The sequence below is a fragment of the Ranitomeya imitator genome, chromosome 3 (genome assembly GCF_032444005.1).
Source record: "Ranitomeya imitator isolate aRanImi1 chromosome 3, aRanImi1.pri, whole genome shotgun sequence".
Taxonomy (NCBI): Eukaryota; Metazoa; Chordata; class Amphibia; order Anura; family Dendrobatidae; genus Ranitomeya; species Ranitomeya imitator.
Genome location: NC_091284.1, coordinates 556,593,739 through 556,608,073, shown reverse-complemented (window position 1 = coordinate 556,608,073; position 14,335 = coordinate 556,593,739). Strand labels below are relative to the sequence as shown.

At 46.9% G+C, this 14,335-nt stretch overlaps 1 protein-coding gene across 4 annotated transcripts in view; it reads left to right on the top strand.

Annotated features, from left to right (window-relative positions):
* NAXD (NAD(P)HX dehydratase) overlaps positions 1-14,335 on the top strand; it is a 52,420-nt gene that overhangs the window by 27,176 nt on the left and 10,909 nt on the right. For 2 of the 4 annotated variants that reach the window (XM_069757922.1, XM_069757921.1), the window contains exons 2-6: positions 8,784-8,934; positions 12,778-12,823; positions 13,852-13,940; positions 14,021-14,129; positions 14,229-14,279. In XM_069757922.1, coding sequence (XP_069614023.1) covers positions 8,784-8,934; positions 12,778-12,823; positions 13,852-13,940; positions 14,021-14,129; positions 14,229-14,279 — 446 coding nt within the window. Of the gene's footprint in view, positions 1-2,491; positions 2,858-8,783; positions 8,935-12,777; positions 12,824-13,851; positions 13,941-14,020; positions 14,130-14,228; positions 14,280-14,335 lie in introns of all 4 variants that reach the window. The other 2 variants (XM_069757920.1, XM_069757923.1) reach the window with 2 other exon arrangements.

Genomic DNA, 14,335 nt, shown 5'->3' with positions numbered 1-14,335 from the left:
TAATGGGCCATTGTGGGGGACGGCCCCCTTATTAATGGGCCATTGTGGGGGACGGCCCCCTTATTAATGGGCCATTGTGGGGGACGGCCCCCTTATTATTGGGCCATTGCGGGGGACGGCCCCCTTATTAATGGGCCATTGCGGGGGACGGCCCCCTTATTAATGGGCCATTGCGGGGGACGGCCCCCTTATTAATGGGCCATTGCGGGGGACGGCCCCCTTATTAATGGGCCATTGTGGGGGACGGCCCCCTTATTAATGGGCCATTGTGGGGGACGGCCCCCTTATTAATGGGCCATTGTGGGGGACGGCCCCCTTATTAATGGGCCATTGTGGGGGACGGCCCCCTTATTAATGGGCCATTGTGGGGGACGGCCCCCTTATTAATGGGCCATTGTGGGGGACGGCCCCCTTATTATTGGGCCATTGCGGGGGACGGCCCCCTTATTAATGGGCCATTGTGGGGGACGGCCTCCTTATTGGGCCATTGCGGGGGACGCCCCTTATTAATGGCCATTGCGGGGGACGGCCCCCTTATTAATGGGCCATTGCGGGGGACGGCCCCCTTATTATTGGGCCATTGCGGGGGACGGCCCCCTTATTAATGGGCCATTGTGGGGGACGGCCCCCTTATTAATGGGCCATTGTGGGGGACGGCCCCCTTATTAATGGACCATTGTGGGGGACGGCCCCCTTATTAATGGGCCATTGTGGGGGACGGCCCCCTTATTAATGGACCATTGTGGGGGACGGCCCCCTTATTAATGGGCCATTGTGGGGGACGGCCCCCTTATTAATGGGCCATTGTGGGGGACGGCCCCCTTATTATTGGGCCATTGCGGGGGACGGCCCCCTTATTAATGGGCCATTGTGGGGGACGGCCTCCTTATTGGGCCATTGCGGGGGACGCCCCTTATTAATGGCCATTGCGGGGGACGGCCCCCTTATTAATGGGCCATTGCGGGGGACGGCCCCCTTATTATTGGGCCATTGCGGGGGACGGCCCCCTTATTAATGGGCCATTGTGGGGGACGGCCCCCTTATTAATGGGCCATTGTGGGGGACGGCCCCCTTATTAATGGACCATTGTGGGGGACGGCCCCCTTATTAATGGGCCATTGTGGGGGACGGCCCCCTTATTAATGGGCCATTGCGGGGGACGGCCCCCTTATTATTGGGCCATTGCGGGGGACGGCCCCCTTATTAATGGGCCATTGCGGGGGACGGCCCCCTTATTAATGGGCCATTGCGGGGGACGGCCCCCTTATTAATGGGCCATTGTGGGGGACGGCCCCCTTATTAATGGGCCATTGTTGGGGACGGCCCCCTTATTAATGGGCCATTGTGGGGGACGGCCCCCTTATTAATGGGCCATTGTGGGGGACGGCCCCCTTATTAATGGGCCATTGCGGGGGACGGCCCCCTTATTAATGGGCCATTGCGGGGGACGGCCTCCTTATTGGGCCATTGCGGGGGACGCCCCTTATTAATGGCCATTGCGGGGGACGGCCCCCTTATTAATGGGCCATTGTGGGGGACGGCCTCCTTATTGGGCCATTGCGGGGGACGCCCCTTATTAATGGCCATTGCGGGGGACGGCCCCCTTATTAATGGGCCATTGCGGGGGACGGCCCCCTTATTATTGGGCCATTGCGGGGGACGGCCCCCTTATTAATGGGCCATTGTGGGGGACGGCCCCCTTATTAATGGGCCATTGTGGGGGACGGCCCCCTTATTAATGGGCCATTGTGGGGGACGGCCCCCTTATTAATGGGCCATTGTGGGGGACGGCCCCCTTATTATTGGGCCATTGTGGGGGACGGCCCCCTTATTATTGGGCCATTGTGGGGGGCGGCCCACTTATTAATGGGCCATTGTGGAGGGCGGCCCACTTATTAATGGGCCATTGCGGGGGGCGGCCCACTTATTAATGGGCCATTGCGGGGGACGGCCCACTTATTAATGGGCCATTGCGGGGGACGGCCCACTTATTAATAAGGGGTTGTCCAATGGGTGATCTGTTACTAAAACTAAACCCATCACCCTGGGACAGAGGTTGGTAAGAAGCCGGCCGGGTCTAGTGCACTGGATGTGGCTGCCAGCTCCTGGTCAGTTACCGCCCCTGCAGAGTGGGGACCAGACTGCCGCCATTGCTGGCTGCTTTGTTTAGTACATCTAACAGATCTCCTACCTTCCCAGGGTCTATCGTGGTGACCGATAACATATTGGTGGCTTTGTACTGCAGAAGTGATATTTCCAAAGAGAGGGAAGACGAGGATGTCCGGCCACAGCACCCAGACTGGCCGAGCTGACGGCGATGCGATGTTCCCAGGCTGCAGGCTCAGTGTGCCGCTTCTGATAGTGATGGTGGCCATATTACTGAAGTGCCAATGTTGGGTCTTCCTTAGCAGACAGGCCGCTCTTCATCGCTGTATGTGTACTGCACATCTTGAAGCATTAATAAACTATGTCTAACTTCTTCCCACCTCAGGTTATAAATCCGTTCATGCTAAGACAAATCCGTCTCCGATACCTCAGCTTAAAAAGTCTAAGAAGCGCCACTTGGGCTTTAGTTTGGACAAGATGATGGAGCGTTTCCTTCAGCAGAGTGTGAATGCCGAGGAAAGGTTTTACAAGTATGAAGAACAGCGTCTGCAGATTGAAGACAAGCGGCGAGAATCTGAGCACAATCGGGAAATCCAAATGTTACAGATGCTGGGACAGTTACTGACTGGCATCTCCTCCAGCACTCAGATGGGAGGGCACAGCCGTGTCAGCAGCCCCATGCGAGGCAATGTGCGGACGTATGGGGACTCGGTGCACTTTACTACTGCTTCACCATTTTCTCCTCCAATAGGTACAAGTAGTATGATTATCAATTATGCGTTTAGTATGGTTCGCAAATTGTTAGGTCATGTGACATTTCAAGTAATATTGCTGTTTACTTGCGACATGCTACTAGTACCGGTCTATTCAGTAAAAATGCAATTTTACTGCTAGATAGTTTTACTCAAAATCATAGGGCGATTAATAATCAGTTGTCTAACTGCGGGTCGTTGTGGGATTCGGCCACCTGGAGGCGTCGCTCTGGCATTCGGCATTGTCACCGTAATCTTTTATTCCTGACAGAGCTAATTTGGGGTGAGATACAATCTCCAGATCTGCCATTGTTGGTCCAAATAAAAACTATGCTTCAGAGGGAAGAAAACCCCCAGCCAGCGTCTGTCAGTGTACAGCGCCCTGTGTGATTGGTTATGAAGAACACTTCTAAAGCGAATACAAACACAGAATTATCAAAGATATATAGATATATAAATTAACTAAATGATAACAGCAAGGTATAAAATATTTACCGTAACGGCATTCATTGAAGCCATATAATCCAAGTCTCGAGTGCGCTCATGTGGTTGTAAAGACAGCATGGGTTACCTAAAGGCTGTTATACCCCACAAGGAAGCCAGCTGTAATGGCCAGGCCCAGAGACCGCTCTGATCCCTGCAGTCTAACCTGTTAGTTGGTGTGGGCAATAAGGAGTTTGACCCCAGCTCCCCTAAGAATCAGATGCAGGGTGCCACTATGGCAGGCAGAAACTTAAAGGGGTTCTGCAGCAGCAGGAGGCCAGTGGCACAGCTGAGGCTGTGCCGGCAGATGCCTGGCAGGTTCTGTGAACCCGTCTTATTTCTTTGAATAGCTGTGGCCTGTGCACAGGTCCTGACGGGCAGCTATGGACGCAATGTTGTCCTCTGAGGTTGGCGCCAGCTCTTGGCCATAGAGGCACATTGTCAGCACATCTGTGCCGGACAGCCATAGCTCCCCGGAGCAGTAAGCGCATGTCATCCTGGTAGCCAGACTCATGCACTATGTTCACCTGCAGATGCAGAGTTAAGACTGTCTGGGGGAATAATCGGTTCCCTTTACCATGGATAGGAGCAGTTTTGTATATTATTTCCGCATGTTCTAGTGCTACCTCGGCCGAACGTAGACCTCACAAAGCAGTAAGCTCTGACTCCATTTACATTCACTAGACAGAAGGAAAATGAGACTTTTGGCTTTCATTCGACTCCTCATACAGAAGGGCATCACGAAAAAAAGTCTTATCATTCTATAGGAGCAGAACTGGTTTATAAATAATACATAAAATAAACTGGTTACATCCGACTGCTGCTTGATAACTGCTGATTAGTAGGGAATGCAGGGGCCAGGACCCCAAATAATCTGATAATGGAAACCAACCTACCAGGATAGACATTTGTTATAAACATCTTTTTGTTTTTAACTGAGATTTTGTGCTTTGAAAAGCATTTCTCCGTGCAGATCTCCATCTTTCCACTGTGAGCAGCTGATCTGACCATGTGGCTGTGTCCATGGCTGTTCGGCCTCTGTGTCACTGTTGGGACGAGACCTCTGCCATCGTCACACACATCTATATATATACTAGATTGTGGCCCGATTCTAGCGCATCGGGTATTCTAGAATATGCATGTCCCCGTAGTATATGGACAATGATGATTCCAGAATTCGCGGCAGACTGTGCCCGTCGCTGATTGGTCGAGGCAACCTTTATGACATCATTGTCACCATGGCAACCATTATGACATCTACGTCGATACTGTGCCCGTTGCTGATTGGTCGAGGCCTGGTGGCCTCGACCAATCAAAGACGCGGGATTTCCTAGACAGACAGAAAGACAGACGAAAAACCCTTAGACAATTATATATATATATAGATTGTCTAAGGGTTTTTCTGTCTGTCTGTCCTGGAAATCCCACGTCTCTGATTGGTCAAGGCCGCCAGACCTCGACCAATCAGCGACGGGCACAGCATGGGGACAATGATGTCATAAAGGTTGCCTCGACCAATCAGCGACGGGCACAGTCTGCCGCGAATTCTGGAATCATCATTGTCCATATACTACGGGGACATGCATATTCTAGAATACCCGATGCGTTAGAATCGGGCCACAATCTAGTAATATATATATTATTGTAATACACAGCTGGTTATGCTTTTCCCAGACAGGGTCTTGGTTTAATACATTGGTTGATTTTGTCCCTCAAACTAAAGTTTGGTGTTAGTTGCATTGTGAGTTGTAGTTTCTAATACCAGAAGGATAACCGATTCCCGCAGAAGAGAATCGCACGCTTCCTTTACATGACGAATGATTTCCATGTAACGAATGTCACTTTCATGTAGTGTTAGTGAATGGAATATTAGTACTAATCGTGGGCTCTCAGCCAGGACGCTTTAGGGTACCGTATATTTCCACGGTAGGAATTGGCAGCGCTTTGGACACAGCAAGTCTGCTCCATCCAAAGCACTGCCGACTTTTGTACGTGCGGTGATTTTGCATGTGTTCATTGAACTGTGCGGAATCATCGCATCCTATCCATTGGACTGTGATATTTATCTTGCGGAGAGTGAGCGTCTCCACAGGATAAATAGACATGCTGCAGTCTGGAAAGACGCATCGCATGTCTGGTTACGCAGGGCCGCCATACGTGGCCATGCACACGTTGTGGAGACGGGATATCATAAAATCCCCTCCACATTGCTGTAACATCTGGACCTGCGAATGTACATAGCGCCCAACCTACAGCGTTTACTGACCGTGGAAACATACCCTAAGGCTTCGGGTCTATGAACTTCCGCCACCGTGGGAAACAATGTAGACATTTTGAGAAATAAGCAGATCTTATACTTTTTTTTTTTATAGAGCATTATGCAGCGTTTTTTGTTTGTTTATACATCGCTCTCCGTATTTTGGTGTTAATGGGAGAGATTACAGAAAGGCAGGTGCATTGCTGGGAATGGGAAGAAATCTGGTTATGCTGTGGACATTTGGGTTATGTCGGCTGAAGTAACCCCAGCCTTCTGTGTAGAAGGCAGGTAAGCTGGTCATGGCTGTGAGGGTTATCAATTTCTCATAAACAATCGGAACAAGTTTATGATCGTTAATTAGAATTGTTCCATGTATAATACTTGCAACAAAAAAGGAATAAAAAAACAAATATAAATCATAAATATAAGTCATGAAGAAACTGGTTCTGTACACGGTAGTTTATCACAAACTGTTTTATGAGGAGAGTTTTGAGCAGCCCCTGTCAAAACTATTATTTTACATTATACTACATGGGCATAAGTCGGCATCGGTACAAATTCAGCAATTTCCACAGTTTTGCATAGATTCCCAGGGTATCTGTGCATACCAAAATGTTGCTCTATCTGCCCCCCCACCCAACCACTTTTTTTTTCCTTTTTAATACCCAAGTTACTTAGTTAAGTCACTTAAAGGGTTATTCCCATCTCCAGGATCCCATCCCAATATGTAGTTGGTATAATAATATTAGCAAATGCTTCCAATTCGAAATGTAGTATAGTTCTTCTGATAAACTGTCACTTACGCATGTGTTGGCATTGCAGTAGCTTGGGTATCCATGGTAACAACCACTAGCAGCTAGCTGTCACTATATGAGTGGTCATAACCATGGATACCTGCTACTGCAATGTTTTGCACATGGGGTAGACGGCATAGCAAATCAGAAGAATCCTAGTACACTTGTAATTAGAGGAGTTTGCTAATATTATTATTACACCCTCTACATACAGTGGGGGAAATAAGTATTTGATCTCTTGATAATTTTGTAAGTTTTCCCACTGACAAACATGAACAGTCTATAATTTTAAGGGTAGGTTAACTTTAACATTGAGAGATAGAATATCAAAAATAAAATCCAGAAAATCACATTGTATAAATTATATACATTTATTTGCATTTTGCACTGAGAAATAAGTATTTGATCCCTCTGGCAAACAAGACTTAATACTTGATGCAAAACCCTTGTTGGCAAGCACAGCAGTCAGACATTTTTTGTAGTTGATGAAGTTTGCGCACATGTCAGGAGTAATTTTGGTCCACTCCTCTTTGCAGATCATCTCTAAATCATTAAGATTTTGAGGCTGTCGCTTGGCAACTCGGAGCTTCAACTCCCTCCATAAGTTTTCTATAGGATTAAGGTCTGGAGACTGGCCAGACCACTCCATGACCTTAATGTGCTTCTTTTTGAGCCACTCCTTTGTTGCCTTGGCTGTATGATTTGGGTCATTGTCTTGCAGGAAGAGCAAGCCACGACCCATTTGTAATGTCCTGGTGGACAGAAGGAAGTTGTCACTCAAGATTTTACAGTTCTCTGGCTCCATCCTTTCTCCCATTGATGCGGTGAAGTAGTCCTGTGCCCGTAGCAGAGAAACACCCTCAAAACATAATGTTTCCACCTCCATGCTTGACAGTGGGGACGGTATTCTTTGGGTCATAGGCAGCATTTCTATTCCTACAAAAACGGCGAGTTACGTTTATGCCAAAGAGCTAAATTTTTGTCTTGTCGGACCACAGCACCTTCAATCACTCATAGAATCATCCAGGTGTTCATTGGCAAACTTCAGACTGACCAGCACATGTGCATTCTTGAATAGAGGGACCTTGCGGGCACTGCAGGATTTTAAACCTTTATGGCATGTGTTACCAATGGGTTTTCTTAGCGACTGTGGTCCCAACTGCCTTGAGATCATTAATGAGTTCCCCCCCCCCCCCCCCCACGTAGTTTTTGGCTGATCTCTCACCTTCCTCATGATCAAGGATACCCCATGAGGTGAGATTTTGCATGATGCCCCAGATTGATGTCAATTGACAGTCATTTTGTATTTTTTTCCATTTTCATAATATTACATCAACAGTTGTCTCCTTCTCACCCAGCGTCTTACTTATGGATTTGTAGCCCATTCCAGCTTTGTGCAGGTCTATGATCTTGTCCCGTACATCCTTATAAAGCTCTTTGGTCTTGCCCATGTTGTAGAGGTTAGAGTCTCACAGATTAATTGAGTCTGTGGACAGACGTCTTTTATAAAGGTGACTATGTAAGACAGCTGTCTTTATTGCGGGTAACGAGTTGATTTGGAGTGTCTAACTGGTCTGTAGGAGCCAGAACTCTTAGGGTATGTGCACACGTAGGAAAAGAGGTGGAGAATTTTCTGCACAAAATACGCATCTCCTGGCAGAATCAGCAGCCGCGGTTTTTATGCAGATTTTGTGTGGAATTGATGCGGATTTTGTGCGGTTTTTGCCTGTGTGGAATTTTAACATGGAGGTGTGCAGAAACGTTGCAGATCCGCACAAAGGAAGTGACATGCACTTCTTTGAAATTTGCAGCAATTCCGCACTGATTTTTCCGCACATCTTCTTTTTTTTTTTTGCCATTGAATAACATTATACTGTACATCACACTGCGGATCTGCATCGTTTCTGCGCGGAAAAATCCGCTGCGGATCCGCAGCAAATCCGCATCGTGTGCACATAGCCTTAATGGTTGGTAGGGGATCAAATACTTATTTATTACTGCAAAATGCAAATAAATTTATATAATTTATGCAATGTGATTTTTCTGGATTTTATTTTTGATATTCTATCTCTTGATGTTAAAATTAACCTTCTCTTAAAATGATAGACTCTTCATGTCTTTGTCAGTGTGCAAACTTTCAAAATCGGCAAGGGATGAAATACTTATTTCCCCCTCTGTATTGGGATAGGATCTTGAAGATGAGAATATTCCGTTAAGCCCCTGTAGACCTTCAGACCGCTGGCCCCATAGATATTGGGGAGTGACGTCGGTGCAGCTAGGCAGTTCATCTATATACTGCCAGGAGGAAGCCTCTGGAAGCCGCCTTGTACATGGATCTTTGCTTATTATCCTGGTTTCTGGAAAACTAATTTTGTCATTTTCATACTTTAGTTCTAGAAAGATCGTTCTCGCTGCGTCCCACACGGCCAGCCAAGGACATGGAGAATATCTTCCAGCTGGTCAGAAATGTCATCCCCCCACTTGCATCTAAAAAGCACAAAGGTCAAGATGGAAAGATTGGCATCGTTGGAGGCTGTCAAGAGTAAGCACATCGATGTCCTGGGGGTCTTTGGTTAGTGAACGAGAAGGGCAATAATGGGATATCTGTATACTTATAGAGCAATATGGGGGCAGACATGCCCAGCCAAGACGGCACACATGTGCACAAGCAGTCTGCTGCCGCTGTGGGGTCTATTACATGCAGTTTCACATAGACTTACGTATGGGAGGAAACTGTAAGGCTGTGTGCACACAGTGAGTAATGGATGCAGAAATCTCTGCATCTCTTGGCAGGAAAAATGCAAGTTTTTATGCGTTTTTTGACTGATTTGAGTGAAGTGAATGGTTAAAAACACGCAGATAACTGACATGCCGCAGATTATTTTCTGCACGAAATCTGCAGGTGAGAAATACTGAACGTGTGCACGACACTTCAGGTTTCTCATTCACTTTGCTGCCATCAGGGTCGCTTCAGGTTTTGCTAGCAAATTTGCCTGGCAAAAACGCACCAAATCTGCAACGTGTGCACAAGCCCTAAGGCTACATTTGTTACAATGAGCTTTTGATGTTGCAGATTTTCGGCACCTATTATGTAGTTTGGGTACTTGGCGGTTTTTCTTTTACATGAGTTTTTATTGTGTTATTGACGCTGCAATTTTTCTTTCTTGTTATGTCATGTTTTAAATAAAGCGACTTTTGTTTTTGATCCTTCCTGGCATTTAGCTTTGACAAAACATTGATGTGGTCATGTGCGGATTACATGTGTTTTGGATGCACTTCCGCAGCGGAAAACACAAAACAATGTGCGTTTTTTTTTACCTGTGGATTTTCCTCATCTAATGCACGTTCCCACAAGAGAACTGGCCATGTTGTGAATTCAAAACTCGCACCGCAGGTCGTTACGCAGAGTAAAAAAGAAGCGCAGTGTGCACAAGATTCCTATAAATCCCATCCACTTGGCTGGAACTGAAAGACTCTTTTGTTTTTGATGCAGCGTCAAAAACTCACCATGGGCACACAACCTATGGGACAAAAATGTTTAAGAAAAAAAAGGTAATAAAACCTGTGTGAAGAAAATCTTGTGCTGGATTGGGGACAGCACAATTATGGCCATTATCGGCTCCATACAGGCCAATCTGCAGTCGTTTAATGGTCTGTTTAGCCATACTGTGTGCAATCATTGATGACTGTTCTGTGCACATGAATATTACTTTATTTGCAGGTCTCTTCAGGATGATATGTCAGCAGGTTTTTGCTATTTAATCTGAGGGCAGCAGGAGATGGGGTATAAGACACTGACTCCAGTGATGTCACTGATTAGGCTGTGTGCTGTTGTTTTTAATACAATTAATGTTTTATCAACAGGAGATTAAAGGTACCGTCACACTCAGCGACGCTGCAGCGATATAGACAACGAGCCGATCGCTGGAGCGTCGCTGTTTAGGTCGCTGTAGAGACGTCAAACACAGCAGCTCCAGAACGATGCAGGAGCGATCCAGTGACGTAACGGCGACTCACTTATCATTCTCGCTGGTTGTTAGCTCCATGTCAAACAGCCGGAGTGTACCGATCCGACACACATCTAGGGGCCCTATGCTCGTTGCTGGCATCGTTGCTTTTGATGTCAAACATGACGATACACGCCGACCTGGCGACAAAATAAAGTTCTGGACTTCTAGCTCCGACCAGCGATGGCACAGCGGGATCCAGATCGCTGCTGCATGTCAAACAAAACGAGATCGCTATCCAGGATGCTGCAACGTCACGGATTGTTGTCGTTCTCTTTGCAAAGTTGCTGAGTGTGACGGTACCTTAACACTAGAGTTGAGCAAATATATATTCGGAATCAGTCGCCAAATCTGAATTTGCCATACTCGTGCCATCTTGCTACCCTATTTGTGCCAAATTTATGTTTGACGATCGTTTTCGAACATATTCGCTCATTTCTCGCTCAATGACAGTCGGCATATAGACCTTTATACTCATCCAATATAAAGGCTTTGGGAAAGCGAGAATGGGGCTCTGCAGCCCAGTCCTGAATGGAGCATAGATGTTCCTACTCTACCTTTCCTTCATTTGTTGTCAATGGGACTGCCAGAGAAAGCCGAGCACTGTACTCTGCTGTATCCCACAGTCCTATTAACAGTGATTAGACGTGAATGGAGGGGAGGCCAAGTGTGCACACCTTCACTTCATTGAAGATGAGGCTGCAGAGACCCGTTCTCAGGATTGCTGAACGTCCCAGCAGTCCGATCAGCAAATCTTGGTTTTGTGGGAATAATCCTTCAAAACCCTTCAAAAATCATGGCACCCAAACTCTTGTTAACCCATTAAGTGTTTGCCGCCCTGTTTAGACGGGCCGATAGTTGGAAACCAGCGTTCGTATGGACATTCTTTTCATGATTATCAGCATAAGTGGGCCTTTCATTTCTCTTTTGCCCTGATGTTTTAATAAATTGCTGTAGTTGCCATGAGGTTACATTTTTATATCTTTTCATGACTGGTTGCAATGGTCAAAGGCTTAAAAAAAAAAAAACAACGCATATCCAAGCCATAGTTTTTGATTTAAGTGAAATAGAGTCCCTGTTAATCAGAGAATGTTTCTCCTTAGGCATATCTGCCTGTGTTCAGCAGAGGCAGGCATGGTGCTAGTTTCCTCTGCCTGTGTTCAGCAGAAGCATGCACGGTGCTAGTTTCCTCTGCATTTGTTCAGCAGAGGCAGGCACGGTGCTAGTTTCCTCTGCCTGTGTTCAGCAGAGGCAGGCACGGTGCTAGTTTCCTCTGCCTGTGTTCAGCAGAGGCAGGCACGGTGCCAGTTTCCTCTGCCTGTGTTCAGCAGAGGCAGGCACGGTGCCAGTTTCCTCTGCCTGTGTTCAGCAGAAGCAGGCACGGTGCTAGTTTCCTCTGCCTGTGTTCAGCAGAGGCAGGCACGGTGCTAGTTTCCTCTGCCTGTGTTCAGCAGAGGCAGGCACGGTGCTAGTTTCCTCTGCCTGTGTTCAGCAGAGGCAGGCACGGTGCTAGTTTCCTCTGCATTTGTTCAGCAGAGGCAGGCACGGTGCTAGTTTCCTCTGCCTGTGTTCAGCAGAGGCAGGCACGGTGCTAGTTTCCTCTGCCTGTGTTCAGCAGAGGCAGGCACGGTGCTAGTTTCCTCTGCCTGTGTTCAGCAGAGGCAGGCACGGTGCTAGTTTCCTCTGCCTGTGTTCAGCAGAGGCAGGCACGGTGCTAGTTTCCTCTGCCTGTGTTCAGCAGAGGCAGGCACGGTGCCAGTTTCCTCTGCATTTGTTCAGCAGAAGCAGGCACGGTGCTAGTTTCCTCTGCCTGTGTTCAGCAGAAGCAGGCACGGTGCTAGTTTCCTCTGCCTGTGTTCAGCAGAAGCAGGCACGGTGCTAGTTTCCTCTGCCTGTGTTCAGCAGAAGCAGGCACGGTGCTAGTTTCCTCTGCCTGTGTTCAGCAGAGGCAGGCACGGTGCTAGTTTCCTCTGCATTTGTTCAGCAGAGGCAGGCACGGTGCTAGTTTCCTCTGCATTTGTTCAGCAGAGGCAGGCACGGTGCTAGTTTCCTCTGCATTTGTTCAGCAGAGGCAGGCACGGTGCTAGTTTCCTCTGCATTTGTTCAGCAGAGGCAGGCACGGTGCTAGTTTCCTCTGCCTGTGTTCAGCAGAAGCAGGCACGGTGCTAGTTTCCTCTGCATTTGTTCAGCAGAGGCAGGCACGGTGCTAGTTTCCTCTGCCTGTGTTCAGCAGAGGCAGGCACGGTGCTAGTTTCCTCTGCATTTGTTCAGCAGAGGCAAGCATGGTGCTAGTTTCCTCTGCAGGTTCTCACTGACACAAGTATATCGCATATTTATAATTCAGTACTGGAATTAAAAATGCTTTGCCTTTGTTATAGATATACCGGTGCTCCGTACTTTGCTGCAATTTCAGCACTTAAAGTGGTAAGTAAATTATTACTACAAATAGAAAATCGCATCACTTGGTGTGTAAAGAACAATGCAGTATCCTACGGCTGTCCATACCTATTAGGGGAAAATTATTAAAATCTGGCCATTTAAAGGGGTTGTCCACTACTAGGACAAACCCTTCTTATTACTTATGTTTTGACCTGTAAAAATAAGTACACTGGTACTTGCCTCCGATGCTGTTCCAGCGATGTTGGCACTCGCGGGGCTCATAGGAAATTATATCATGTAAGCCCTGCGCCCAATCAGTGCAGGCGTCTCTGTCTCCACCTTCAGACAAATCGCACATCAAGAGGAAGTTGGAGAGCAGCCGCAGCCCTGACTTCCTGTTGATGTTGATGACGACATGTTCGAAGGACAGTGACGCCAGCACTGATTGGGCGCAGGGCTTACGTGATAGAACTTCCTATGACCTGGCGAGTTCCAACACCGCTGTAACGGCATCAGGGCCAAACATGAGGCATGAGAAGGGCTTGGCCTAGTAGTGGGCAACCCCTTTTAAAATGTTTTCACTGATGATGGCTGGGGACTTGCCAATGTCGGTCTTAAAAAGTTATCGACCATGTTGGATATTATTGGAGATTGTGTAAATTATGAAAGATTTATTGAACTCGGTACAAAAGAAAATAACAGTTGCTCTTAAAATAAATAAATACGGTAAATTACAGTATTCATTTGCAAAGGTCAGTCTTACATGTTGGCCATATTGATCCTATGTAATGTGACTGGCGAGCTTGAAATATAAAACGTATACTATAACTACACGTCTGTGTCTTCTCTTGAGCCAATCGGCTGTTATGAAGCCATACAGTATATACCGTATTTTTCGGTGTATAAGATGACCCCCAACTCTTCGGGGGTCATCTTATACGGCGTGTATGGTAATGGCTGGAAAGCTTTCATCCTTGATGTTACATAACTCGTGTTTCTATTATATTGGCATTGTATTGTATTCTCCATAGCCCGGGTCTGCGCTCTGACCTCCTGTATATTAATATTCATAGGGCGCAGATTTGTCCCAGGTATTTTGTACCAAAGATGCAGCGACTGTGATAAAGTCGTACAGTCCAGAGCTGATTGTACATCCAGTTCTGTAAGTGTTCATCAGTACCATTAATAATGGATCACCTTCATGTTCACTGTACATTGCTTATGTATATGATATTCACACAGTGATCATCCCAATGCATTGCATGAGATAGAAAAATGGCTTCCAAGACTACACACTCTAGTAATAGGACCGGGTTTGGGAAGAAATGATTCCATACTGGACACCACAAAGGTATTACTATCACAGAGAGAACCAGTGTTCTAGCCTCAAGTCATTACAAGTTCCATATATAATCCTTATGAAGTATTCATGCCCATATTTATTTCCCAGGGTATTATTGAAAAAGCCAAGGCGAAGGGCATTCCTCTGGTTATAGATGCAGTGAGTATGCTGCTTTTTTCTTTGGGCATTTTTAGATTGTATCTGGCACTAAGTAT